At 45.3% G+C, this 26447-nt stretch overlaps 1 protein-coding gene across 6 annotated transcripts in view; it reads left to right on the top strand.

Moving 5' to 3' along the window:
* GAB3 (GRB2 associated binding protein 3) overlaps positions 1 to 15624 on the top strand; it is a 54375-nt gene extending 38751 nt beyond the window's left edge. Inside the window, exons 3-11 of one of the 6 annotated variants that reach the window (XR_014884973.1) lie at positions 1357 to 1573; positions 2464 to 2933; positions 5369 to 5424; positions 6388 to 6745; positions 7642 to 7723; positions 8968 to 9070; positions 10289 to 10402; positions 11229 to 12755; positions 13197 to 15624. Coding sequence is in view for 4 of the 6 variants with exons in the window: in XM_085230594.1 (XP_085086720.1) it covers positions 1357 to 1573; positions 2464 to 2933; positions 5369 to 5424; positions 6388 to 6745; positions 7642 to 7723; positions 8968 to 9070; positions 10289 to 10402; positions 11229 to 11345 (1517 nt within the window). In the remaining 2 variants the exon portion in view is untranslated. Of the gene's footprint in view, positions 1 to 1356; positions 1574 to 2463; positions 2934 to 5368; positions 5425 to 6387; positions 6746 to 7641; positions 7724 to 8967; positions 9071 to 10288; positions 10403 to 11228 lie in introns of all 6 variants that reach the window. The other 5 variants (XR_014884972.1, XM_085230593.1, XM_085230592.1 and 2 more) reach the window with 5 other exon arrangements.
* Positions 15625 to 26447: the final 10823 nt, after the last annotated feature.

Below are 26447 nucleotides of genomic sequence, written 5' to 3'. Positions count from 1 at the left end.
TGTCCTCATGCTGCCATTGCTCAATGACCATTTTGGGGCTGCAACCTGAAACAAAGCTTTTCCCTCCTGCTATTTCAAGCAGTGGCCCTGTATTGATGGACAGAGCATCCTTTGCAGCATCTTTGTCAATACAAGGCAGAAAATTTGGGGCTGTTACCCACCGAAACAGCTTTTTTGGCAGATGAAGCCATCTTCTGTCATAGTGGCAAAGAGGGAGACAGGCACAAAACCAATTCTCTGCCTGCTCTCTAGAAAATGGGCATGCATAATTTATTCTCCCCAACTGCTGTCACAGCATAACTTTAATGCACACTGGTTCGGTTACCAGCAGAGCTGGCAGGGAAGGCGATGATCTGTTAGGAGCTGGCTGTGGGTTTCCAAGCCCCTGAAGGCCAGAAAAGAGCAGCCACACAGCAAGCGGGAGGGATGGGGATGGTGCAGATCTGCCATGTGTTGTGCAGCCCGCAGCCTTTCCTGATGGGATAATCTGAGGCTAAACTCCTCAAGTACCAGATGGAGCTCAGGCCTGTTCATTCTTTATGTTAATAATCCAGAATGTCATTATTTTTTCTTGTTCATTGTGGGTTTTTTAATTTTTTTTAAATACATGGTCAGATGGTGACGTGAACATGCTTTGCTGAGGTCTCTATGGAGTTAGCCTGATGTATATTTGATCAAACTCAGCTTGCAAGACAGCTCCAAATCCAGTATCTGCAATCTGAGTTACTGCCTGAGCCAGCAGAATGAAAAAGAGAAAAGTTATTTTTCAGCTGGGAAGGCTTCAGCTGTCAGCCCTGCTCCACAAGCATGAAAACTCTTAATCGCTCTTTCTTTCAGATGATCACTGGGGCGAAGAGGGCTGCTGAAGTCACATTGCTGTGAACACCTGTCTAAAATCATGCAAATGCTTTGTTCAGGAAGCTTGAATTTAAGCATGTGCATTAGTGCTTTGTAACCTGGGGTTCACTGCTATGCCACACCTCCAAGTAAACAGGGGGAAGCAGCAGCAAGCCAGTGCTGATGGGGAAGAAAAAAGATGATTCCCTCCCCACTTTAAAAGGAAAACACCACTTTCTCCTGCTTCTTTTGGCTTAGAGAAGGAAGGTACTTGAAGACCAATGCGGAGATGTCAGTGTCACCTGGTGGGCTGGTTCCTCATTGGTGGCTCTGGGCAGAGGAGTGACCACAAAGCTGAGCTGTGTGTAAGCTCTCGTTGTGCTGAGGGCTGGGTTGACCTGCTGGGGATCTCACATTTTGCAGCACAGTGCAGGACCTGGCCCACAGAGGCATGCTCCCTGTGATCAGATATCACCTCACCCTGCCGCCACTCACCAGGGCTGTTGTTTCCCCTTGCAGGTTCAGTGGAAAGCCTGTCCCACACAACCTCATCCCCACAGCCTTCGCCAGCTGCCTCCACCCACACATCCCGCATCGCCGATCCCTCCTTCTCGGTTGACCACACTGCCACCGATGCTTCTGCTGCAGAGGAGACCCCTAGTGAGTCGGAGTCAGTCTTCCTCCCCGACTACCTCTTCCTCTCCAACTGCGAGTCGGGCAAGCTCAGCCACACCAGGTAACTGGGGTCTGTGCACATGTCAGGTTGCAGCCACCCACTGCCTACCCAGCGATGCTATAGGGGACGAGGGCAAACTGGTCCCTGAGTCCTGAAGCTCCAGGTTGGCTTTTGAGACCAACAGGGGGCCATCAGCCTAATCCAGTTTACAAGGTCTTTTTATAGTGATCACACTATAAAAATATATAGTGAAGGTGAGCACTCAAGCATCATCTGTTGGTCATGGCTCATGCAATCTTCCTCCAAGTGCTCTTTCTGCCTGCTGCTGCCCAGGATGTTCCACAAAGTGCCCCATGCCCCAGCTCAGGGGGCATATTATGGTTGTAGGGAAGGGACAGATTTTGGCTCAAACTGTGCTTTTTGTCATGCAGCATCACTAAGAAGGAAAGAAAGGGTGAAGTCTCAGCAGAATAGTGCTCTCGCTCCTCCCCTTCCTTCTCTGAAAGTTCCTCTGGTTTTTAACTTGGGTTCCTGAAACACAACAGTTGTCTTGCTCTGGGAGCTGCTTCTCCCCTTGCCTGGGAACCAGATCTTGTAGATATAGGTATTTAGTGGATTCTACAGCATAAAGATTGAAGCTTGAGAAGTGGTGGCATGAGTGCTTCTCACGTACACCAAGGGCTTGGTCTCTTCACTGCTGATGCAGGGGATTGAAGGCCTGGGCTGACAGACGAGCATTCTGGGAGGCAGAGATGGGGCATGCACTGGGCAGAGCTCAGGCAGAAAGCAAACAGTATTAAGAGATCAGTGGGCATTTTCCAATTGGGAGTGAAAAGCAGCCCATGGAGCTGCTCCCAATGGATTGCACCCCCAAGTTTTCACATTCACACATTCACTCAGTTGCAAATGGGAGAAAAGGCAATGCTGGTCCTGTTCTGTGCCCCATGCAGGTGTGACAGCTGGTCCAACTCAGATAGATCGCTGGAGCAGACCTCATCAGATGATGTTTTCATCGACTCTCTGCAGTCCCAGCCCTCCTTGTACCTCGTGCAGCCATCCGGCACCATGCACCAGGATGGGGCCCCGCTGGCAAACCCTGCTGTGGTGCCCAGGAGCACGGACATGAGTGGGACAGCCAGCGACTTGTCCTCCTCTCCACTGCTGGGGACACCGCTGACACCAACCTTTCCAATGGAGCAGAGCCAAAGCACACTGCCCTATGGCGTGAGCCAGCTGGATGTGCTCTCCAACACACCCCCGCCACGGCCCCCCAAGCCCACCCACTTCTCGGACAGGCGAGGGGATGAGGCAGGCAGTGGGGTGCTACAGAATGGCCACGCGGGGACCTGCCGTGCTTCAGTGGCACTGGTGCCCAGGAGAATCTCCCTGTCCAGCCTAGACAACATGAGGAACTGGAAAGGTGAGTGCAAAACTGCATCCCAAAGGGCTTGCCCCAAACCAGTTTGCAAGCAGTGTTCTGACCTATCCACCAGTGCGTTCAGTTCTTGTCCCTCTCTCTGCCTCTGAAGGTCAAAATGTGGGCTTGTACAGAAGAAATGTCTTTGTGGCTGTGCTGCCCAGAGTCCTCTTGGTAAAAGCAGCAGTCTTTCCACATGCTTAAAGAACAGGAAGCCAGGGAGGTGCTGGGGGTGGGATGTAATCCTGGCTGAATCAGGGTAATTGTGTCCTTCAGCAAATCCCCTCTGTCCTTGTATTGCTTTCTGGCTAGCCTGAAAACTTACTGCAGAGCTAGACTGCTCAAAGCAAGCTCAGCTTCTAGGTGAGGGGCATTTCACTTGTTCTTAAAATACAGTCATTTCAAAATAATGGTGGGAAATCCAGAACATACAGATGTCAAAGTCCAGCACACACAGTATATGAGAGTTTTATTCTGTGGAGCCACAGAACAAAGAAGAGCAGCTGAAATACCTAGCTGGAAAGCATCACTTATTTTGGAGTGACGTGTCTTTTTGGGTGACAAAGAAAATGCAGGGCTTTTTGGATAAGTGTCCTCCGGCTCCCTGTAGGAATCAGAGTCATTAACTTTGGAAAAGACCACTAGGATCATCTAGTCCAGCACACTCAGTGTCTGGGGCTGTTAGATCTTGCCCTTGAAGCTCAAGCACTAGAGCAAGGAGACCTCTGCCCCAGGCTGTTTATCAATGTACAAACAATTCTTGGAAGGTTTTTGCAGAAACACCCATCAGTGGAAATGCTGTTCTTCATTATCTGTTACGTCTGCTTGCTCTCTGAAAAACATTACTTCTGCTTCCACGCATACACCGCTCTGACACCAGCAGCATGCTTGAGATGGTTAACGTTTCTCTATCACAATTTATGCCAAAATGCAGTTAAGAGGATTAAGTGCCCAAATGTCATGTTCTGCTACCATGCTGCAGGGTTATCTCTGCCTGACAGGGGGCAGCAATGAATTAATAAGTGCTGCTATTTTTTTTCTTCTCCTGAGTGCAGCTGAAACTATTTGAAAGGTTAAATTCTGAAGTAAAATGTGCTTCACAGAGAAAGATCTGAGAAGGAAATAGGGAGAAAGCAGCTGCTCCTTATGGGCTCCTGCAGTTTAGTTCATTTTTTTGCCTTTGGTAACCTGTAAATGCTGAGCTGCTATTAGTCAACCTACTACAAAGGCAGCATGTGCAGGCAAGGCACCTGTGTTGTGGCACCTAATGGTGCCTGAATGCCTTGTTGCCAAAAGAACTAAATACAGTCAGTGTCTGCTGATCCAAATCCATCTGTGCCCACACTGACCCTCCTGCTTAGCACTTCTGCTGCCGTTGGCATTGCCCCACGCCCCACTGCAGTGTAGCACTGATGTCTCCTGGGCCAGGGAAGGGTGCAGGCTCATGATGCTCCTGCCCAGGGACTCTGTAGAGCACAGAAAAACGGTCTTATGCAAAGAAAACCATTTTCCAGAATAGGATGGTAGAGGTATGCATAGATAGAAGTATATATTCCTGTGTGTGCATATGTATATGTATATATTCAAACACATGTGGTAGGTGGGAGTGACAGCAGTTCTATTTCCTCCAAATCTCTCTGTTTCTATTTTCTGTCCTTCTTGAAAACAAAGTGTAACAGTCTTCCATTTTTTAGAGTGAAATCTCACTACACAGAGAAGAAACCTCCCAGCATTTCCCACCACTGATCCTCTATACACTGAATGACATTCTTTTTCACCTTCTCCTTAAAAAGTAAAGTTGACCTACACCAAGACAATCCAGGCAAGGGACACTGTGACCAACAGCCTTCTCTCTGGCTGTTTGTCCTCCACCAGCACGAGGCACGTGCATCACATCAACATTTCTGAGTGGCAAAGATAATTTCTGCCCTATATTATGTTTGTTCACACAGCTTCAGTACAACACATGCTTCCTGGCACCTGATGCCCTAGGCACCTAAGTGGTTTTCTGAACAATAACAAAATAATCTTCCATCCAGTCCCTTTTGTTATAATGACTGTTATATGATAGATGGGCAATAGAGGGACTAGAGCAGGCGCTGAATTTAAGCATTGGTCTGTTTGGTTGCTTGCTCTGCACACCAGTCTTTCTGCCCAGCAAAATGCTTGTGTCTATGGGAACATCATTTACAGCAGAATTACATGTGAGTAATTTCCTTGGTTTCATCATGCTTAAAGCAGCTGTAATTGTTCTTGAAACATTACCAAGTTAGTCCTGCTCCTACATATCATTGGATTTCCTTGTTTAGGGTAAATAGCAGGAGTTCTGCAATCTCTGTGTAGCCGTGGTTATTTTAAAGCCATATGCTTTATTCTGGAATGATCTCCATGAGGTTGCTCTGGCTTGGCACATTTTTAATCACTTTTTTTCCTTGCAGCAGACATGGAAGGCAGTTCTTTAAGAAGTCGAGACAAGAGACTTAGCTTGAATTTGGTAAGTACTCTGCATAAATTTAAACACAGGAGCATGATAAACTTCCAAATGTGAGTTATTTCACATCCTGATAGACAGTCACTTCTCTCCTGCGCTCAGCAAAAGAATTTAAAAAATGGAGGAAGCCCTTGGCTTTGGACAATTTCTGTGTCACTTCTTTGTGGCCAAGGAGAGGGGAAGGTCACAACATGGAGAACCTGCTTTTAAAGCAAAGGCAGGTCTGCTGTGAAGGACAGCGATAACTCTAGAATAAACTCGTTGACCACAAGCATCTGAGAACGCTGCTTCTCTCTTGACAAAAAGAGGTCTAAAGAAGCCTACCACTTCCTGATCCCGTGGAACATCTCTTCTCAGGACATAGGGAAGTCTGTGCCACAAAGCCCCTGTGATTCAGAGCTTTGCCAGCCCAAAGCTCCTACCTCAGCTTTTAACAGATGTGGGTTATGTGTAGCACCATGAGGCATCATGGAGCCAACCTTCTGCCTGGCATTGAACACTGTTTTCTGAGTGGGAGTTCCTTTGCTGCTCATCTGCAAGCCCTAGTGGTGTGCAGCTGATGCCTACCTCCCCTTTGAAAGCTTGCAGGATTGATGATCCTCTCTTCTCAATGCTCAGCCAGCACCAGTCTGTATGAAATGAATCTCTAGTGTTTGTTCCCAGCTGTCAAAAATAGCTTGTATGTCTGTGCATCTACTCTCTTAGCTCCTACGTTTGCAAAAATCTAGTTGATCAGGTGTTCTCCTTTTGGATGTTTTCATATAAAAGGGCCTCCTTCATGTCATAGGACAGATTTGCTGCTGGAGAAGGCAAATGCAACCTTGCTGAAGTCAGAGTATTGAACCTACTGAAGTTACCCATAAATTTGGTTTTACTTTCCAGCAGTGAGTGGCTGAGATCAGCTGTGGCACGAGCTCCACATCTGGCATGAGCATCTGAACATGTGTGTTTCTCCTGTCCTTCCAGCTCACACTTCTTGCTGAGGTCTCATCAAGACCTCTCAGTTTGCTCAGAGGAAGCTGTTTGTTCACCACCATCTCTCTCTCCTTTCCTCCCTCACCACTGAAGCCCTGCCCCTTCTCCCCACTCTACTCAACGGCTGTGGATGGAGCAGAAGACAACTACGTGCCCATGCGCCCCAGCACCTCTCCCTCAGCACCTGGCTCCGACTGCTCCCCTGATGGCTACATCCCCATGAGCCCCAGCTCAGCAACCTTCACCTTCCCTGTAGTCAACACTGAAAAAGTCACCAGCCCCTTACCTGAGCTGCCCTCCGACCTGGAGCCGCCCCCGGTGAACCGAGACCTCAAGCCTCGCAGGAAATGTAAGGCCAGACTTAAAGAGCAACCAGTAGGCAAGTGCCCTGATAGAGGGGACACAGGTGGCCTCCTCTGGGAGTGGCCCTGGTACGTTTCATATGTCTTAGTATAGTGCAGGAGTGTGGATCAACTCTGCAAATGGCCACATGGGTGTAGTTTGGGAGACAGGAGGCTAAACCCTGCGTCCTTCTGTTTCACCAGCTCCCCTGCCCCCCAGAAACAGGACGGCCAAGCACTCAAATCCCCACGCCTGATGTGGACTTTTGGTTAAATCTTCCTTAAATTTTCCTTCCTGCCTCATGGCACTTCCAAAATTTGAGTTGCATTTTCAGAGGATATACTGGGGACAAAATTTAGCTCTGCAGAGAAGAAATTGCTGAAGCCAAGCCTGTATTTAAGCACTTTGGGCTACAGAGCCACAGAGCTACTCAGAAATTTGTTGAAGAAATGCTACGTGAAGCAGGGAGAGAAATTTAGAGCACTGCCAGAAAGCAGAGCAAGCTCAGCTTCTTTCTTAGAGGGTTTTGAGAACTGAGTGTAAAAGTTACCCTAGTGTGAGGTGTGGTCCTCTCCATATGTAGCACCTTTGGGTTTAGAAGAGAGCCCAGAGCCTTGACCTGAAGGTGAAGTGGGCTCTCCTTGCTGAGGCATGGAGGGGTCTTGTAGGGCATTTGTTTTCCTACTGCCTGTTGTATTTATTCTGTTGGTTTTGGACTAATGAGGGACTTTGCTTTCTTGCACTGACTGAAGCAGTCACCTGTTACTGATTTCTATCAATTAAGTTTTGTGAAATACTCTGTTAGTTTCTTACTGTTATTAAAAATTTGCATTTTCCTAATCAACCCATGCTTTTCGTGAGTCTTGCTCTTGCAAATGTAGCTCCTTTTGTATCTCTTTGTAGCACGGCCACCTCCTTTGGACTTGAGAAACCTCTCCACAATCCGAGAGCATGCTGCTGTGACCAGGATGTGGACTGTGCCTTAGTAAGTCAACATGAAACCCACTGTTCCAGTCTTTCAAGCATTAACATTGTGGAATGGAATTAAAAATAATTGATCACATTCCTTGTGATACAGTTTCCGGGCAAAGTCTACAAACCAGAATTTCACAGGGTTCCTTGCAACATCCCAGGCTTTTGCTGTCTCTAAAAGTCAATGCTCCCTGTCAAGACAGGTAGCTCCAGTGAGCTGAGCATCATGTACTGCTCCCAGGAGGAGGGATGTGGGTTGGGTGTCTTGCAGATTAGTGTTTGCTCAAAACTCATTGTCTTTTGAAGGTTCCTTTTGAAAAGACCAGAGCTAACCTGTGCTCTGGAGTGCTTGTTGTGATGGCTAAACTTCAACTTCAGGGAATTCATGAGCTGGGGAAGTCACAGTGAGATGCCTGGGGGAAAGCCTGGCCGTACTAATCCCTCTCCCAGCCCAACCCTTGAAAGCTGGTAACCCCTCAGCTGCCTGTCACAGGCTGTCTGAGGGAGAACCAGTAGCCTCCCTTCCCAGCATCCCTGCCAGAGTGCCACAGTTAATGAGTGCTGACACAGTGCAGAGTCCTGAAGGATAATGAGCTCAGAGGGAGTTTGCATGTTTCGCATTAACAAAACTAGAAAAGGACTATGTCCGGAACTAATAAAGCAGAAGGAATTACACTGTTCATGCTGCACGAAGTAGCCATCCAATTTCCTAGTAACTAACCCCATTGTGCCAGCCTGCAATAATTCACTCATGATATACCTCTGACAGCAATGTTAGTGAAGAGATTTCCCTGAACAAGGGCTGAGTTGCAGCCATCTCTACACACAGACAGCATGTGTTTACATGGTGTTCAAAGCCAGCCAAGTCCCTCTGCATTCCCCTCCAGTAGCTAATTAATTTGTGTTAATCTCCAAGAATCGGGTACCCACACAACAAACTGCCCCACTGGCACTTGTTACTCAAACGAGCGTTCTCTGTTTGTGCCCCTTGATGGAGGATGGCTACAACATTTTATGCTTTCTGTCATAGCAGAGATGGTAAATGTTCATAAAAAAATAAATAAAATAAAATCAACTAAGACACTTACAAGATTATAACACTTTTTCCTGAACTAAGGAATATTTTTGGATATCCCTTCCATAAAGGCTGCAGCATTAGTGTGAGTTTATTCACCATATGGACTGTGTCAGGCTTTGGCTTCATTTCAGAGCATCTGTAAGATGCTTCCTTAACCTCTCCTGTGTTTTTCTTCATAGCAATCGAATGAGCTTTATCTCACCAGAAAGAGACGGTATTAATTCAGCAAGAATATTTGCCAATTCAGTTTCCGGAGAAGAGGAAGAAAGTTACATTCATATGGTAATCTTCATTTTCACACAGCCATCCTTTGCTTTATTCTGTTCTGTCACATTGATAGAGAATGTAGAAGTTTGTTTTCTAAGAAAAAAATGTTGAGGAGGTTTGTCCTTTGCCTTCTGTTTTAACAAAAATGATGAAAAGGTTTTAAACCAAAGACAGTGGGACCAATTTACAGAGAGATAAGGGGAGCCCTTCTTCTGCTCTGCAGAACTCAGCTGTTCGCCCACGAATGTTGCTGAGCAGTTCCAAGAGATCACAGGGATCAGCCATATTTACATGAGAACTCATTAAGGCAAAGGCAAATTAAATCTTTTCGCCTTTCAAAAGTATGCCCTGCAAAATCTCCAAGGAAATGACAGAAAGCCGTTAGGGCACTTCCTAAAGAAACACACCAAATATTGTGCAGAAACAGAACGCCCATTACAGTCTCCTATTGCTTCTGCTTTGGCTGGTGGCACTAACCCCACTTCCCATCCCACGAGAGAAGAACATCTGGCTTTGTGGCTTCCTTTTCTTCATTCACTCTCTAGCCATATCTTGCAAAAGACCAGAAACTCGGTTTCCTTTGAGTTTTGGGTAGAAATTCATCTCAAATCCCTCATTCTGAGCCACTGTCTACACATTTGGCTCCAGAGCTGAAGCCCAACAGCAAAGGCTATTCAAATACATTGCAAAACTGACCACAGAATCCATAAACAGTCATCTCAAATTTTAAACCACATCTTTACTAGATCACAACCTGCTCAAAAGCTCCAGGTATAACTGCTGCCCTTTTGATTTTTCCAGTCAGTTAAAACTCTCCACGTGTTTGCGATCTTCTGTTCATTCCCTGACATTCTCAGTTGCTAGATTTGGAAGAGTTACCCCCACAGTGGTTCAGCTGGCACCCCTGCAAATCTGAACCTTCCAGGGTCTTGGGGTGAGAAGCTGAGCTCCTTCCTGAGAATACTGTCTAAATCAGAATGAGATTCAGCATGATTTGCTTGCTTTGCTATAATTACCAGGAGGAAAAGGCACTCTCCATTCCCTTATGGCATGTGACAGCTAATCAGCACTACCCTACAGTTAGTCACCAGATGCACTTTTGGCACAGACTGCCCTGTGGGTGCTGGCTGTCCTCATTTGTGCTGTCAAGAGAGTCTCTGCTTCCAAGGCTGTCCTGCTTCCTCCTGGGATCATATTTTAAGAACATTAAAAGTTTCTCTTCTTTCCTGACAGGAGCACAGACAGGCAACATCTCCATACAGTGGTGCTTTTCCATGGACAAGGAAATCTAACCTTGATTACTTAGCATTGGATTTTAATTCTGCTTCCCCATCCCCTGTACAGAAGGTATGAGTCCCCTGTGAAGAACCCCAAACCTCCTCACTCTGTATCTACTGGGAGGAAAACAAGATCCAGAGCCTGCTAGGTGCCCTAGGGATGTGCAACCCTGAGGGCTTGTGGGCAAGTTTGTTTGGTGCTTGCAGGATCTCTGCATGCTCTCCCATTTTCACTGTGCCTCCACAAACCCTTTCCTGCTAGTTTTCCCCCAAATCTCTTTGCAGTAACAAGTTTACAGCCCACGATATATTCACCAGGTAAAACTGTACCATCTCTCGTAACACAGCAAAATGTGCATCCTTACTCTTGCATCTCCAAAAACATTACAATTTCTTTAGCAATGCTGAGAAAATGCAGTCCTTGTTCCAGAGAGCTTACAGCCTGCCCAGGTGGTGAACAGGTACCACTGCAAGCAAAGCATACTGTGTGTTTGGGAAGTTTTGTGTCCCATAGGCCATTTTCCCTGTCAACTAGCACTGCTGGACGCAAAAGACTTAGGACACCGAAGCCTTTTTAAATGAAAACCATCCCTCTGGTTAGAGTGCAGGCAGGTTATCCCAGCAGCAGGACTGCTCGCTTGACGAGGATGGTAATCTGTATGGAAATAGCCAGGACAGCCATTTTCCTCACTCACATGCTGGGCTGAGCGATGGGCTGGTGGATGGTTGACTTAGCTCAGGCAGGCTGCAAAGCAACGCTTCTGTCAGCTGATGTCACTGCAAGCTTCAGGGTGAAGCGAGGCAAACAGAATAAGGGATAGCAGAAAATCGAGCCAGGTTTCGCTAACATCTTGCCCTGAAATGAATGTAATGTTTTTTTCCCTCGTCTCTCACAGAAACCGTTTCTTTCTGAGGAGCAGAGAGTGGACTATGTCCAGGTAGATGAACAGAAGACTCAGGCTTTACAGAACACTAAGCAGGAATGGACAGATGAGAGGCAGTCAAAAGTTTAAAGGAAGAAGATTGGGATCTGGAGGAGGTTTTTTTTTGCACTGGAACCATGATGTCAATGAAGCAGCTATCACAGAGTTCAAAGGCAGAGAGAGTGAAGAAGCTGCAAGATGCTTGCAGTCTCCAGAGGAGTGGCATTTTTACTGGAAACCTTTGATTTCATTTGGAAATAGTATGTTAAATGAGTGAGTGCTTCACTGATGATTGAAGTAATGCATTACTCTTATTACTGCCCTTACTGGTAAGCTACATGGTACCATTTCTGGCATGACTTTGGGACAAGTCAGACACTTAATGTTAACAAATCCACTACAAGTTGCATTAATCTAGTCAGTCCTGTCTTTTCCCTCTGTTGTATAATTCCTAGTTGCTAAAGCTATTTTTTTATATTCCTTACAAACACTGTGGGTGCTCAGGCTGCCTGTGGCAGCAAGCATCTGACAGATATTGATGACTAATCAACTAAGGGCTAAAATACTGAAACAGTAAAAAGAACTTTTTAAATGCATAGCGCTCAAGCAAAGAGAATTTCGGAAAATATTTTTCCCCTGCGTTTAAAAGATCTGACTCTGAGCTGTCAGAAGTTCAAAACAGGACTATGTACTGATGGGTCTGGGACGTGTGGGCATTGACCCTCTGGTTGATGACCATCGTGTTAAGTTTCTCTCTACTGTGGTTTATTCTTGTCACCTCTCACTCCGATTACTACTGATGTTTTCTCCATGTCTTGAGGAGTGTCCTCAGCACAGCACAGCTGCTCCTCTAGCAGGAGACTGCTGACACGCAGCTCTCAGCTGGCTGAAAAATAGAAAGGGAAGCTGTGAGCCTGTTTCTGCAAGTCTTGGGAGACCTGGCAAAGGATCAAGAATGCTTTCATTCAAACTGCAGAAGAAATGCAATTGGAATTGCTGGTAGCAATTGTCAAACTGATTGTTTCATCAGACTCACCCCAAAAAATGGAAAATGAAGAAATGCAGCGTGGTCTGTGAGAGGCTAGCAGGCCTGTCAAAAGGAAACAAAAAGCAACGGCATGAGAACCTCTGGGTTCAGGAAGCTTATCTACCTTGGGTCTTGTTAGGGACACTATCTCAGGATCATATATGTGTATAGTTTGACATATTTAACTTCAAAAGTTTGGCTGCATACTATTTTAAGATGGCATACAGTCACTGCAGAACTGGCAGTTTGCAGTGCAGTGACCCACACCGTATTTGATCTTTGCTCATGCAGGTAAGTTCCACTGGCCATAGATGCCTGATCCTGCCAGCATGGAAGATATCTTCTTTGACAAAGCCAAGTCACTGGCCCCCTCGTGTGCCTGTTGTAACGCATTATCGTCAGACCTACTCAAAATGCTGAGTGACCAAGCAGCGGCCATGGAAACATCATCGCAGACATCGATGGCACTGAAGGTCCCTCCTTACTGCTCTCCCTCCAGCCCCTGGGCTCACCAGTGGGCTGAGTTGCATGTCCTGCAGGAAAGGGCTGCCTCAAAAGCAGAAATGCTGCTTTCCTCCTACCTCAAGACAGCTGAAGTGCTAGCAAGTCTTGCTGTTCACTTAGATCAAATGCAGAGTTGGGTACCTGAGTAACACCCTGCAAGAGCAGTAAGATTTTCCAGCACCTCTGCTGACCCTGAGGCAAACTGGGCAGCTGGCCTCATAGGCAGAAATTGTCCTGGGTTAGAGATGCTTAGAAAATTGGATTTATGCTGCAGGATGTTCCCTCTTCTCCACCCAAAGCTCTAAAATGAAAGTTGATGTCCGGACAAGTTTCGCAAAGAATCCAGGCTTTTCAGCATAAGATCTGGTGTGAAATTTAGTTTCTGAACCCTCTTTTTTTTTTTGTCCTAGACTAAACCCGATGTAGGCAAGTGCTGCACAGCCCTGCCCCAAGTGGGGCTGTGGGAGAGGGGAGCTGGACTGTGGGGATCCGCACCTCCGGGGGATGCAAGAAAGTGCAGCTCACAGGGCCATGCTCACAAGGACTTTGGCCTTTCTGCTCACACAAATTGCTGTCATAAAGCGTACAAATAATAAAATGTCACTGAGAGCTTGCAAGGTATGCTGCAGTACAGAGTTAACACTCAGATGAGGTGTGTATTGTGGTAGGGGACCATCACACTGAGGAGCCTTGTGAAGTACAGAAAGCATCTGTAAAGGGCAAGATTAATTATACTATGCTTCTGCAGAGCCCAAATTGTGAAGCAATGGCATGCTAGCCTCTGATTCAGACTGCAGTAGTGTGCAAATCAGCTCATGTTCTACTGGAGCATTTCTTTTCATGCTGTCAGAAAATCTTCTGAAGTGGAAAAATACCAAGCTATTGAGGACAACTGACATGTTTGTTATTGTGGTTTGTTGTAAAACTGTTTAAACTTGGACAAAACTTGGCTACTGGGTCAATCAGAGAGAGCAAGTACTTCTGGTTTTGTTTTCTTAAAAAGACATAAAAGGTCAGCTTGGATGTAGCTGTCCTTCAGTCAGTCCCCCCTTAAACTTCTGCATGTCTCCTTTCTGCTCCCGGAGCTGTCTTGTCCCCATCAGACATAGCTTACTGGTTCCTAACTTTCACTTTTAAACTCAAAGTTAAGTTTGGGGTTATGTTCAGGCTTCTCATTTAAGGTCCGACTGCTCCAGAGTCCACGAGATGCATTCTTGTGCAAGTACAGTATACTAAACAGGTGCAATTAAAAAAAATTACAGAAGTTTAAAAGCAGAACAGTCCTCCCCAAAGTCTTTTTTTTTTTCTCCCATGTAGTCAAATTCTGCAGTAATCCAAAGAAGGCAAAGAAAAGGAGAATGGCGTGAGGATGACAAAAACCAACTCTTCTGCAGTCACTCCCATCACTGGGGACAGACTGAAATGAAGCAGCAGCCCTGCTGTGGTCTGTCAGTGATGGACCTGGTGGCTGCTGGCAGCCTCCCTACAACCTGCTGGCAGGAGGGGAGGTGCTGGAGGGAAAAGGAGCCAATGCTTGGTTCATTCTGCTCCCTGGCCAAAGGCAACAGAAAAACTGTGAAAGCACCTGGGAACTGAATCAGCCTTTGACGTGTCATGTCTGAAAATGCAGTACAGGCAGGAGGCCAGGCATACTCCTTGTAGCATCTTCTGTTTGCTGTAGGGCATTATTTTGTTATTTGTCTGTATTTCTTGGAAGATATCAGGGGAGCTGGTGCAGAGGGAAGCTCTGCACCTTGATGAGCATGGGACAGCTGGCAGCCCCTTGTGAAGCTCCTGTCCCCTGGGGACTCGGCATTGCCCAGCTCAGGACCTGTAGTGCCTTCTCCAGCATCCCTGGGGGTTCTCATTCAAAGTGGAGAGGAGCATTAAGCGGGCAGAGTGAGCTCTGTTTACTTAGCAGTGTTGCTCCATGGAGCTTGCAGATGCAGCTGATCGCATGACAAAGGAGGACAGCAAGCTGAGCAGTGTCATTGCCTGTGGCCAGTGGGCACAAAAACACCTACCTGAAATAAATCCTGCAGAATCATAAAGAGATTAATCTGTTCTGAACTTCTTTCCTGAAGACAGCAGGAGTGTTTATTGGGAGTTGCACTCATTCCCAAGGCCTTTACTCGATTAGGAATTAATATAGCAGTTCTTCAGTCATTCAGTGATCACGCAATGAGCAAAGAGCGTAGCAGGATCCAGGACTCTTTGCTTTTCGGACTGAACTGTGTTTTACATTTATAACTCCTTATTACAGGAGATGGCATTAAGTACCTTACTGTCGGATAGGAACACTTTACCTGAGAATGCTTACAGCCATTGAATTCGAGCCAGGTGGTTCCCACCAGCTCACTTTGCCAAGGGCAGAGCCCGCGATCCTCTGTCCCACTGATTGCATCGTAGGTGTGGGTTTGAGAGTTGCATTAATTTGCATTAACTTTATGTGATTCAGTGGTTTAGTAATTCAAAGACCATCAGATGCTGTGATGAGAGTGAAGCACAGGGCAATGCCTTTCCTTTGTTCCCTTGTTCCGCAAAAATTGCTCAGGTTAAAAAAAAAAAGAAAACCACCAAAATAGCAGACTTTTGTCGTTTCAAAGCCAGAATATTTTTGTTCAAATAAAACTTACATCTCGTGCAAATGAAGCATTACACTTTTTTGTGTCTGTAAATCTGTGGGGAAGCATTAAGCAGTCATCACTGTTGCCAGGGGGAAAGCCATTGACAGAGGGGAGGAGCTCTCCCTTCTTGACGTTTCGTTGTGGTATTTGTTGTATATATTTGCACATTCAACCGTGTATCCTTTTTTCTAATAAATTAATATAAAATGTAGCTGTGATCTTTAATTATTTTGATAAACAACAGGAAACTTACCACATTTTTCATTTCATTTTCCATTTTCAGTCCCTTATTAAGCTGTGACTTGTTTGGATATAATGAGGATGCTCTTGGGTTTCTCATGCCTCACTGCAAACTACTTTGGTGATTTTACAAAGTGCATTTTGTGGGGAAGAGACCAACCCAGGACCAGCACCAGCAGCAGAATGCCTCAGGGTCTGTGGAGCCGTAGCCTTCTGCCACCAAGTAATACAGGCTGGTTTTTGATGGCTCTTAAGATCTGTATTTCTCCATCAAACAGCACGTGGAGCTCCTCTCCTGGCTGCTTTGGGCAGCCAGCACAGAGGGACATGGCTGTTACACAATGACAGCAGTGCCTGGGGTGGTGGCAGCAGCACCTCCAGCGTTCGTTCCTTATGAGCTGCCTGCCAGGGACTCAGCTCCATCTGCACTCCTGTACTGCCCTTGCTCTGCCAAGGGTTTTATAGGTTAATGCAGCCTGTTAAATCACTTTTTGTGTGATTAATGCAAGTGTTTTCCTTGCGTATGTTTGTTGTTGTTGCACTTTGGATTGCATTCAAACATACTTCATGCTTTGCCAAAGAGCTGAGCTGCTGGGAGTGCCTGTGGCTGTGCTGCAATCTAGAGATGGTTGATGTTGCCATTGCTGTTCTTATTTCTTTGCTTCCCTCCCCTCCCCACCTGGGCATCACAGAGCATAGGGAGACCTTCTCACTGTTCTGGTGTGGGATTTCCAGACACAAGTTCACAAGGAGCTCTGACACTTGTGCAGACTGAGAGAGACCAAGAGAGAAAGCCTCCAGAAGAGGAGGATTGAGGTGCTCCTTTGCATAGAAACTTTGCTGCGAGTTCTTGAGCATGGAATTTAATTTCTGAAAGAGACAAAATTTAAGGGAACATTCTTTCAGGCTACAAACTACTTTCTTAAGAGTGCTGGGCAAGCCCGATGGCCTGAAGCCAGCAAATACAGCTCCCAGAAGAGGACAAGAGCTTCCCAGCAGAAGGTGGATTTGGCTTTGGTGTGTGTTTTATCTGCGAGGACGAGGCCATGAGCAGGGAGCAGGCAGTCTGTTTGCTGTGCAAAAATAAGATGTCAGGGTTTTTAAGTTATTTGAAAAAATATTTAAAAAAATGAAGATTCATCATTTCTTTGGTTGAACTTCCTCTACGGTTAGTCAGAAATGATCAGGAAATGCCAGCTAAGGAAATCCTTCCCAAACTGCATGCTCAGCATAAGGAGCGCATGCACGCAGACGGAGCGGCGAGGCGGGCTGCTGGGATCCCAGGCAAAGAGCTGGGCAATGCCACAGGGACAGCTCGAGCAAGGACAGCTCGAGCAAGGACTGCACATAAAGTGGAAGGGCAGGGAGACAAAGCAAAGAGGAACTGGGAGGTGAGAAACAGGGACATGCAAGAGGAGAGCAGCTGTACATACGAAGTGTCATTCCTATTCTATTGCATAGAAATGTAACATATGTGAATAACCCTAAAATTCAGTTTCATGGGTTTGTTCTAAAAACAAACACTTTTATTCATAAAAATATCTGCACTGCATTATTCTGTTGCAGGGTTTTTTTTGTTTTGTTGGTGGGCTTTGGTTTTTCTTTCTGCATTTTTAAGCTCTTTTTTTTTTTTTTTTTTTTTTTTCATCATTCTGAGCGCTCTGCCTTGTGCTTCTCCATATAAAGCAGATCCAGTCTTTAGGGCTCAATTTCAAGGACTCTTTGGCATCCCAGACAGCAGACCCCCAGCCCATAATTGCAGCACTCAAACAACTGTAATACATATAAGGAAAATAACCTTTGCTGTCAGAAAAGTAAGTGATGTCCCAATCCTGAAAGTACACATTTTTGGGGGTTATTTTTTTCTGGTCCAGGGACCAGCAGGCTCAAAGGGCCCGACAAGTTTCTCCAGCCTCTGAAAGGCACAGCAGGTCCCACTGTGCAGTTGTGAAGAGCCTTCCTGTGGGGACAGCTCTCAGTGTGCAGAGATCTTGGAACAGGGGCCCTGGTTTCATTTGATGGATACATAAGCTGTCACATTAGCCTGAAAGCCCTGTGCCAGCTCCTTTGCTGCATGAATGAGAAGGAAATCACATCCTGCTGCTGGCTTCTTCCGCTCTAAGCACCGGGCTCTTAGCTTTGCACATGGACAGGAAAACCTGCAGCCTTAGGAGGAGGCAAAAGGAATCAAGCTCAGCTGAGAAACTGCCTACAGACACTATCTCAGCAGCCAGCGAGAGATGTGGTCAGTAATATCAGCCCGATGTTGAGCAACCTGTTTGTCACAGTAGCCCAACTGCTTTCCGGGGCACTGCCTGCTTCCCCTCGTGCAATCCATCAGGGTACAAAAGGCCAAGGCTGGGGCAGGCACAGAGACATGCAGCCAGGAAAGTTCATGGTCCCAGAGTGAGGCCACTCCAGGCAAAAGCAAGCCCTGCTGGGATTTTATAAAACCACCTTGGGAACTGTCACAAGACCAGCCAGCAGAGAGAGCTGGCACCGGGGTGGCCGTGCCTCACCCTTTATCCAGACCTGCCTACATGCTGCATATGGGATTTACTTTGCAGCCCCTGTTCTTGTTCTCAATATCACTCTTCCACTCTCATTTGTACACAAGCAGACAATGTCCGCACTAATCATGTTTTCACCCAATGGCATGTAGGCTTTTGTGGTGTTTGGGCTTTTTCCAAAACACCCAGTGTAGGGTGATGCCAAGGGTGCAGGGTGATGAGATTAGCCCGACACAGATAATCTGAAGTTGCACAGAGTCCCTCGACCTGCCCTGGTGCAGCAGCAGGCAGCACAGCCTAACTTGGGGTGCAGTTAACATGAGCAGGAGTCAGAACTCAGAAATGTGTGAAAACCTACTGCAGGACTTTTAGCAGCCAGGTCCAAGCGGCTGTGAAGACACAGTGCTCACTCAGTACTCCAGCTTACCTGTGCTGGAGTGGCAGGAAAGAGAGATGTGATAAAAGAGGATCACTCTGTAACCAAGAAACAGGCAGTGAATGAATTAAACCCTAGGAAAAACTTTGGTGGGAGCGCACGTCTTGTTAGCCACTGGGAAAGCCATGCTTCAGGCCAGTTTTCTCCCTCATGTGGATTTCCTGGTGATAAACACAGTGTGAGCTCCCATTGAACTTTTCCTGTGGTTAGGACGTTCATAATGTATAGTTTTTCCGATGTCTTATAAACAGCAGAGCTGTGCTGCAACCTTAGAGAATTCAGCCTGACAAAGACACAAACCCACAGACAGTTACTACTGATCAATCTCTTAGTTCCACAGCCCATGGAGCTGCTTGTCGAAACCAGCATTTTCCCATAAGAACAGATGAAAGGAAGAGAGAGGACTGGCAGGTAGCACACAGCAGCTCAGGCTGCCACCCTTCATCTGCCTCCAGGTGCTCTCAGCTGCTCTGTGAGCCCCTCATTCCATCAAAGTTCCTGGTCTTGCCAGTACTTAATTGAGTTAATTTTACATTCTATAAAAAATCCATCTCCTTGGCAGTTTTGAATCCAGGTTGTTGCAATGGCATTGACTTACTTCTTGTTTCATCAACAATGACAGGTAATTAAAATAAGCAGTTTGGTTGCAAACACTTGTAACTCTCTACCATGTACAACCACTTCAATGTCTTCCTCTCAGAATCATCTTATCAGAGGTTGGTGAGTACCTAGTAACACAGTGAGATGCCTCGAGGGCATTCACGAGTGCCTGAGTTCATTTATCCATGACTTCTTCATTTTTTTGACAGTCTAGATAAAAGATATGTGCTGGTTTCCCCTTATCTTCTGTTTTCCTGCACAATGAAGGAATTTTATATGTTATGAGATGGAAGATTTTCCTTTATAGACTTCTGCAGCTTTGTCCCTATTTTTTCATGCTTAGCCAAATGCCTCATACATAGCCATCATTCTTCATTTTCATTCATTTATTTGGCATGCAAATAATGCCCTCAGGACTGTAATTTCCAGGACTGCTTTAAGCTGATTTTAATGCAAGATTTTTTGTTACTGTCAGTTTTATACGTGTCTGAAAGCTCTGCTGTTGGTTCCTTCATCTGTTGTCATGGTGGCAGCCCCACAATCTAATCAGTGTCCCAGCCCTATTTCCTTCTTCTGTAAAGCAGGTACACACCACTGCCTTGGTGGGGATGGAGACATCTCAGATGCTCTTTGGCCCAATACAACAATTTGTATAATCTTAATAGCTGATGAATTTAGCTGTCTTTGTTCTCTGGATTTATTACATCTGTGGTTAAAATGGCCAGTGTTAGAGCAGAACACTGGGGCTGGTCCTGACCAACGGTCCTCCAAGCTTCACACCTTACCTCCAAGCCTGGCCAGAAAGCAAACACACACCCAAAATACTGGTTTCACTGGCCAAAACAAGAGTCTACCAAAAACGACAGGCTGCTTTAAAGGGCAAATTGCATTTCTGCCCTTTTTCTCTGAGACACAACTTTGGTTATTCCACTCTGAAAGCCAGACCCTTTGAAACCATGGTGTCCAGCTGGCTTCAGGTTGAAAGGAGTGGTTTGAAAGCCACTACAACAAGTCTCCCCCTCTCCCGTTTGGAAAGGTTTTTGAAAATTCCCTAATTATAGCCAAATCAGCCCCAGACATATGGCTGCAGCACCTGCACTTGTGTGATGCTGTTGGCTAAGTTCCCCAAATAGCCTCTTGGAGAGAGGCCCCCTGAAATGAATGTTGGGGTGATGGGAAGAGAATGGACTGAGAAATGCATCAGCCAGCTGTCATCCCCATACCCCTGAAATACGTGGAGGAGGGCTAGCAAAGCTATTTTCTCAGATAGCAATTACATTTTATTAGGTGTCAGGTAATGCTGGCAGTGACTGTCACCATCACAGCTACTCACATGTATACATACAGCAAACAAACAGCTCATCCTGGGAGAGCCCCAAAGCCGAGGCAGAGCTCCAGACCCCTGCCATTACACCAGGACTAATCCTTGAGCCTGAACATCAGATCCTGAACTTGCAGGAGATTCCTAGATCAGCTTCTGCTTTTCTAAACTGATAAGCCATTATTAAACTCATAATGTAACTGACCAAACTGGAACATGTTGTTAAGAATATATATATACACACACACATATATTTTCATATATAAAACAGCATTTACTTCATATTGTAACATTTATTTTGACTTCTCTTTAAAAAAAACAAACACACACCCTAATTTGTATTTTCAAGGAGAGAAGGCAAAGGGCATAGATTGTTTCTTGTTTTTCTTGTCTTTCTTTTGTTCTTTTTCTATTCAAAGTCAGCAATTTAAAAGTTCAACCCTCAGTGGCATCTTGGAAGGCAGAAGTTGGAGACTGCCTGGATAGAAGGGATCCCAGCTCCAAGCACCAGTGCTTCCCCATTCCACTTGTGTCCACAGGAACTTCGGGAAGGAAGAGGCAGAGGAAGTATGACTTGCTCTCATGTGACAGAAGATGAGAAAATTAAAGAGTGGCTTATACCGATCACACAGTGCTGAGCACAGAGTTCGTATTTCTAGAGCACTTTGAAAAGGGGCTTAAAGGCCCTGTGGAATTGTGTCCAGCTCTGGACATCTTGTGGTGTCTAAAACCAGCCCTGAAGCAAACTTGATCACAACTCAGGGTCTCTTCATTGTCCCGGAGGATCAAAGAGGATTAGCACAGGAGGGCTTGCTTTGAACGCTGAGCACAGCTGGATTTCCCCTCAGGTGTTGGGGCCATTCTGAGTGCTGGAGCAGGCTGGGGTGGTACGGGTGTCCTTTTAAAAGGCTCCAAACTGCCCTTGGCATGGCTTATTGCTGTGTAGCCATGACTCTTGATGTCAAGCTTTTTAGCAAAAGCAAGCTTTAGCTTTGGAATCTGGAAGCAGCTCTCTTTTGGACTTCAGAGAAACGCACTTACATGAGGTGTTGAAGCTGTTTTCCTTTGTGTTTTCAAGAAATACACTTTTCTCATGGCACTCCTAGCTCTTTGGTACTATTCTCTGGGAGTAAGCATATCCCAACCAATTTCTCTGTTGCTGTTTTCAGGCAATATTTGTTTGCAACTTTGTATGTCTCCAAAACTTGTCAGTGAAACTCAAAAGTAAGTAGATCTGCTGCAGATTTACATAAAGGTAAGCTCCATTTGGAAAGACCTTTTATGGTTTACTTGCCCAGTAAATGTTTCTATTTCACCCACCCCTTTTATGATTCCACTTTGTACGTCACTTCTGTCCTTCCACACAGAAAATGAGCTGTGGATTGCACTCCTCAGCACTGACCTTTTTGCATCTTCACCCTCTTCCTTATTTCATTACTCTTACACTACATTTTTTAAACTAAATTTGTGTCTTAAAGAGTTGCTTATTCAGGTCTATCTTCCCCTGGAATCTCCCTGATCCTTCACTACAAAAAAACAACTGACATAAAAATGAGTCCAGGTTCCAGCCAGGCAATTTCTATGACAAATTCTTGATCTGATCTGTTGATGTTTTGCAGTTATGCAAGATTTGGAAGAATTTAGCCATCCCAGTTATGTACCTGAACCTCTTATCCGTATTTTACAATACAGACAGAGGGAAATGAAGACTTTTAAAAAAGATCAGCAGAATATCACACCCATAAATCCAAGTTGGACTACAGTACAACATTTTTTTCTTTCATGTGTCTGCTCAGGGAAGAATTAGTCATCTAACAGGCTGAATTTTGGCTTCAGACTTTTTAGATGATTCTCATGTCTCATTTCTCTCTTAAAGACCTTTGAAGCCAACAGCCAATCTCAACTGAACCTTGGAGGTGTAATGATCCCACAGATGCTCTATTTATATGGAATTACTGGAAAACAAGCAGCCAAGCAGCAAGGATTACCAGTTCCTTTGCAGAGAGAACGGCTGCAGCAGGAATTCTCCTCTTATCAGCTGTCAGTATGCTCAGGCAGGAAACCATCTGGGAGCCTCCAAAGCAGTAGCGAGGAAACCAGGCTCTACTACTTCTGCTGCTTGCAAAGTTGCATTTCCTTCCTTTGTGGGCAGGAGTGGAAGCAAGACATATTTCAGACACATCAGTGTCCGAATCTCTGTGAGAAGCAACTCCACTTACAGCTTATGTGTCTGTGGGAGTGCTTTGCTGTCCTTCAGGAAAGAAGCTAACTGCAGCTGTTCATTTGATTCTCTCAGACTCAAACTGAGATTGAACAAGTCCCATTACACTTAGTGTCATATTTTTGAGATCAGAATCACACTATTTACAAAAAAGTATTTTGTAGACATTTTTGTCTCATCTACATCTAGCAAAACAGCAGCCACCATTAAGGTGGATTCTGCAATAGTTTGGACTCCATGCTGCTAAGCGGATGGTATTTATTGACAAACCTAGCTCTAGACTGCTTATTCTTGGGGCTGTAGGTGCAGCCAGACTGAAGCATATTCACTGCTCATTAGGAAAATATTCTTTATACCAGAAAACAATCTGTGTCATATGGTTACAGCAGATGTCCAGAAACGTCCCATCCCTCTGACACCACCACCTCCCCAAAACTGCTTATTTGCTGCCACATGTAGACTGTGTTTCCTGGCTCCTTTCTTCAGAAGCCCTCCTTGTGCGCCTTGCAGTAAACAAAGGACAGCAAAATTCATCAATCAAGATGGAAAACAGACATATTTCCAGTTTTAAATCCTCACAAATGTGAATCTAAGTCCACAGGCACAGGAAGAGTGTCTAGGACAGCACATTTGCTAATGAAGCAACATGAGCAAAATTGTATCATGTACAGCTTTCACATTAATGAGACTGAGGTAAGAAAGGCAAGAAGCATTATAAAGAGGTATGGATTTGTTACAAACTCAGGAGCTGCCAGCTACTTAATGTAAAGTAAAGTATGTTGTCCTCCTGGTTGCAGTCTGACACAAGCACGGGTGCAGTGACAAGCAGACCAGTCTGAATGGTTTCTGCAGAAACACACTGCAGAGCCAGTAGGTGAGGTGAGAGGGAAACATCAGCCCTAAAATCATTCATGCTTTCCTGTCTCCTCAGGACTGGTGATGCACTCAGCACTGGCAAGCCAAAGAGAGGTGGGTATGGTCCCACTCCATCACTCCTTATTTGCATACCTCCCAATTAGATTTCTATTCAATGATTTAAGCAGCTAATTGTACATCTTTCATGGTGTCATGGCACAGCCCTCTGTAAATACGTCTGTAATTGAGGATGATGAATGCACCTTGTCACTCCACCCTGGGAGGTGGTGGCTGAGACTTCTTCATTCTTATCTGTTTCAAAGGGTATAGAATTTCACCCAGATGCACCTGTTACTAAAGAATAAAGTTCTGCATTTCATCAAAAATGTAGATGTGTATCTCAAGATAGCCGACATCCCAGATTGGCTTGTCACTGATTTCTTCACCTTCACACCAACATGAATCCCCTTTTGCCTATAGGCAGTGGCAGCTGCAGGATGTAAGAAGTGGCAGATTGCAACATCTCAGAGAAGTGCAAACACCAAATTCCTCCAAATTATTTTTATTATTTATCAAGCACTTTTGTATTATAGTAAGTATTTTCTTGCATATCTAAAAACATATGCACCTGGAAAATAGGTGGTTCTACAAGTACCTAGTTTCCTTATGTATATAAATTACATTGCATAGCAGAATAACTTCACTGTCACAAAGACAGCAGCTTCTGATAGATGTTTTAGCCAACGTAGGGATATTTACAAAGATTCTTTCCCAAGTGAGTACTCTGACATTATATAATGTGTACTAATACCTCTGAGTTTCCTTCTGTCAGGCTAGCTTGGTCTTCTTGACCACAGTATTTCCATGAAACTTGCAAGAATAAAAATACGTATGATTTTTGCCCTTCTGTTAAACACTGCCAAAATTCACTAACGTGAGATATCAGTTGTCTCTAAAGACACCTTACCTCCATAAATTTTGCTCTTTCTGGAAAATATGAATAACTCTGTATTGATAGTGAATACGAGTAACACAGATTGCCTAATAAACCAGGAAAAAACTTACCAGTGTTTCCTATCTGTCGGATTCTGGATTTCTATGATAGGTCGTGGGCAGAAGTTCACACTGAAGGTCGTGATCTTCAGTCACCCACACTGAGTGCAGGATGGGCCATATTTGGAATAAGCTACCACCAATATTTCCCCACTAAATGACGTCTCTTATTACCAATCTAAACGTTATTTATTAGACACAGTTGGGCCTGGCTAGTAAACTGAGTACAGAAAGAAATACAGCTGTATAGCCAATGGAACTCACTAAACTCCAGTACTTACAAGAAATTCAGGCTTTCTGAAACAGAACAATACAGGAAATTCCCTGTTGGGGGTGGAGGTAGCACAGAGTAGCTGTTGTGCTTCAGCTCACACCCTCACTTATTTCGAAACAACTTCCCTGTTTAGACAAGCCCTAAGAGATTGAGACATTTATAATGAGTATTTAATCCTTCCATCTCTTCTTTTCTTACTGTTTTGATGTTTTCTCAGACTTTGAAAATTCAAAATGATTTTTTCCAGAAACTACAAGCCTTTAGGCAAAAATAAGGCAGCTATAAATTGACTGTTGCCAGTGGGAATAAAGAGTTTATAACTTTTTCCAGCACAGGAAATGTTCAATATCTTTATAGCAGTGACCATGTTTTAATACATTTATGCCCTTAGGGTTATAGAAATCCTTCATTCATAACTTTATCCACAGCAGATCCTAAGGCTGTTAATATTTCTACCATGTCATTATGCTTTTCAGTAGTACCATCATCAAGTGCGTGTTGTGAAGGACAAATGGCTACATGTTTTTTAGATGAAATCAAGTCCAAAGACACTCACTGAGAATGCAGCACCTGAAGCAGCAGGAATGCCTCCCCGAATTCTCCTTAGGAACGGAGAGCAATGGAAGGAGTCCTCACCAAGTCCTCAAGGCATGACAGAAAAACAGTTAACGATTTGTACAGCAGCAGCAAAACTTCCTAATTGTCATTCAGGGAAATACCGTCTTTGGAAACCATAATGCTAGGAGAGTAATGATAATATCACAGCAGTGATTTAGAGGGACATGAGGAGCAGCTCAGAATACTGGAAATGAGCATTTGCTTTCTGTGCTGGAGATGGGTGTCTTTTTTCATCATAAATTGACTTTTTCTTTTTTCCTCAAGCAGTACCTCAGTGATGTTCAGTTTGGAGTAATGTGCCCTCACGTTATTGATACAATTGGACTCTGTTGTGAAAGAGAGATTCCTCATTTTGGTCTGGAGTACCACACTCCACAAAAAGTGTGTGCGCACAGGCAAAGGTGCAAGTCCTGTCAGACAGTTATTGCAGAAGTCCTTTTCTCTCACTCCTCTTACTTCAGGGACTGCCATCATTTCTGAGGGCAAGGTGACAAGACAGCTTCTTGAGGAATGTTTTAAAAATGAAGCTGAGATGCCTTGTGTGAACGAGCCCAATCCCAGCAGCAGGACGGCTGAGCCCCTGGCACGGGGCCGCTCTGCTCGGCTGCGTGACGCTGCTCAAACTTCTGTCCTATTGCAGCCCACCAACAAGGTGATTAGCTGGAAGGTAACGAGGAAGCGGGAGAGCAGCAGGGACAGCAGCACGGAGGGAGCTGCTGCTGAGTGACAGAGCCTAAGGAGCAGGCCTGGCGTCCCAGCCTGCCGGCAAGGTACCATTGCCACCAGAGGATGCGTGGTTGGAGTCTTGGTCCAGCTGACACGGCGGCCCTGTGGCGGAAACCACAGCCATACTTGGCACGAGCTGCGAAGCGCTCGTTTGCTCTCAGCAAAACGACAAACGGAGCA

Source organism: Meleagris gallopavo, chromosome 9 (assembly GCF_905368555.1).
Source record: "Meleagris gallopavo chromosome 9, MGAL_WU_HG_1.1, whole genome shotgun sequence".
NCBI lineage: Eukaryota > Metazoa > Chordata > Aves > Galliformes > Phasianidae > Meleagris > Meleagris gallopavo.
Note: the sequence above shows the minus strand (reverse complement) of the source record. Positions and strands in the feature narration are given on the sequence as shown.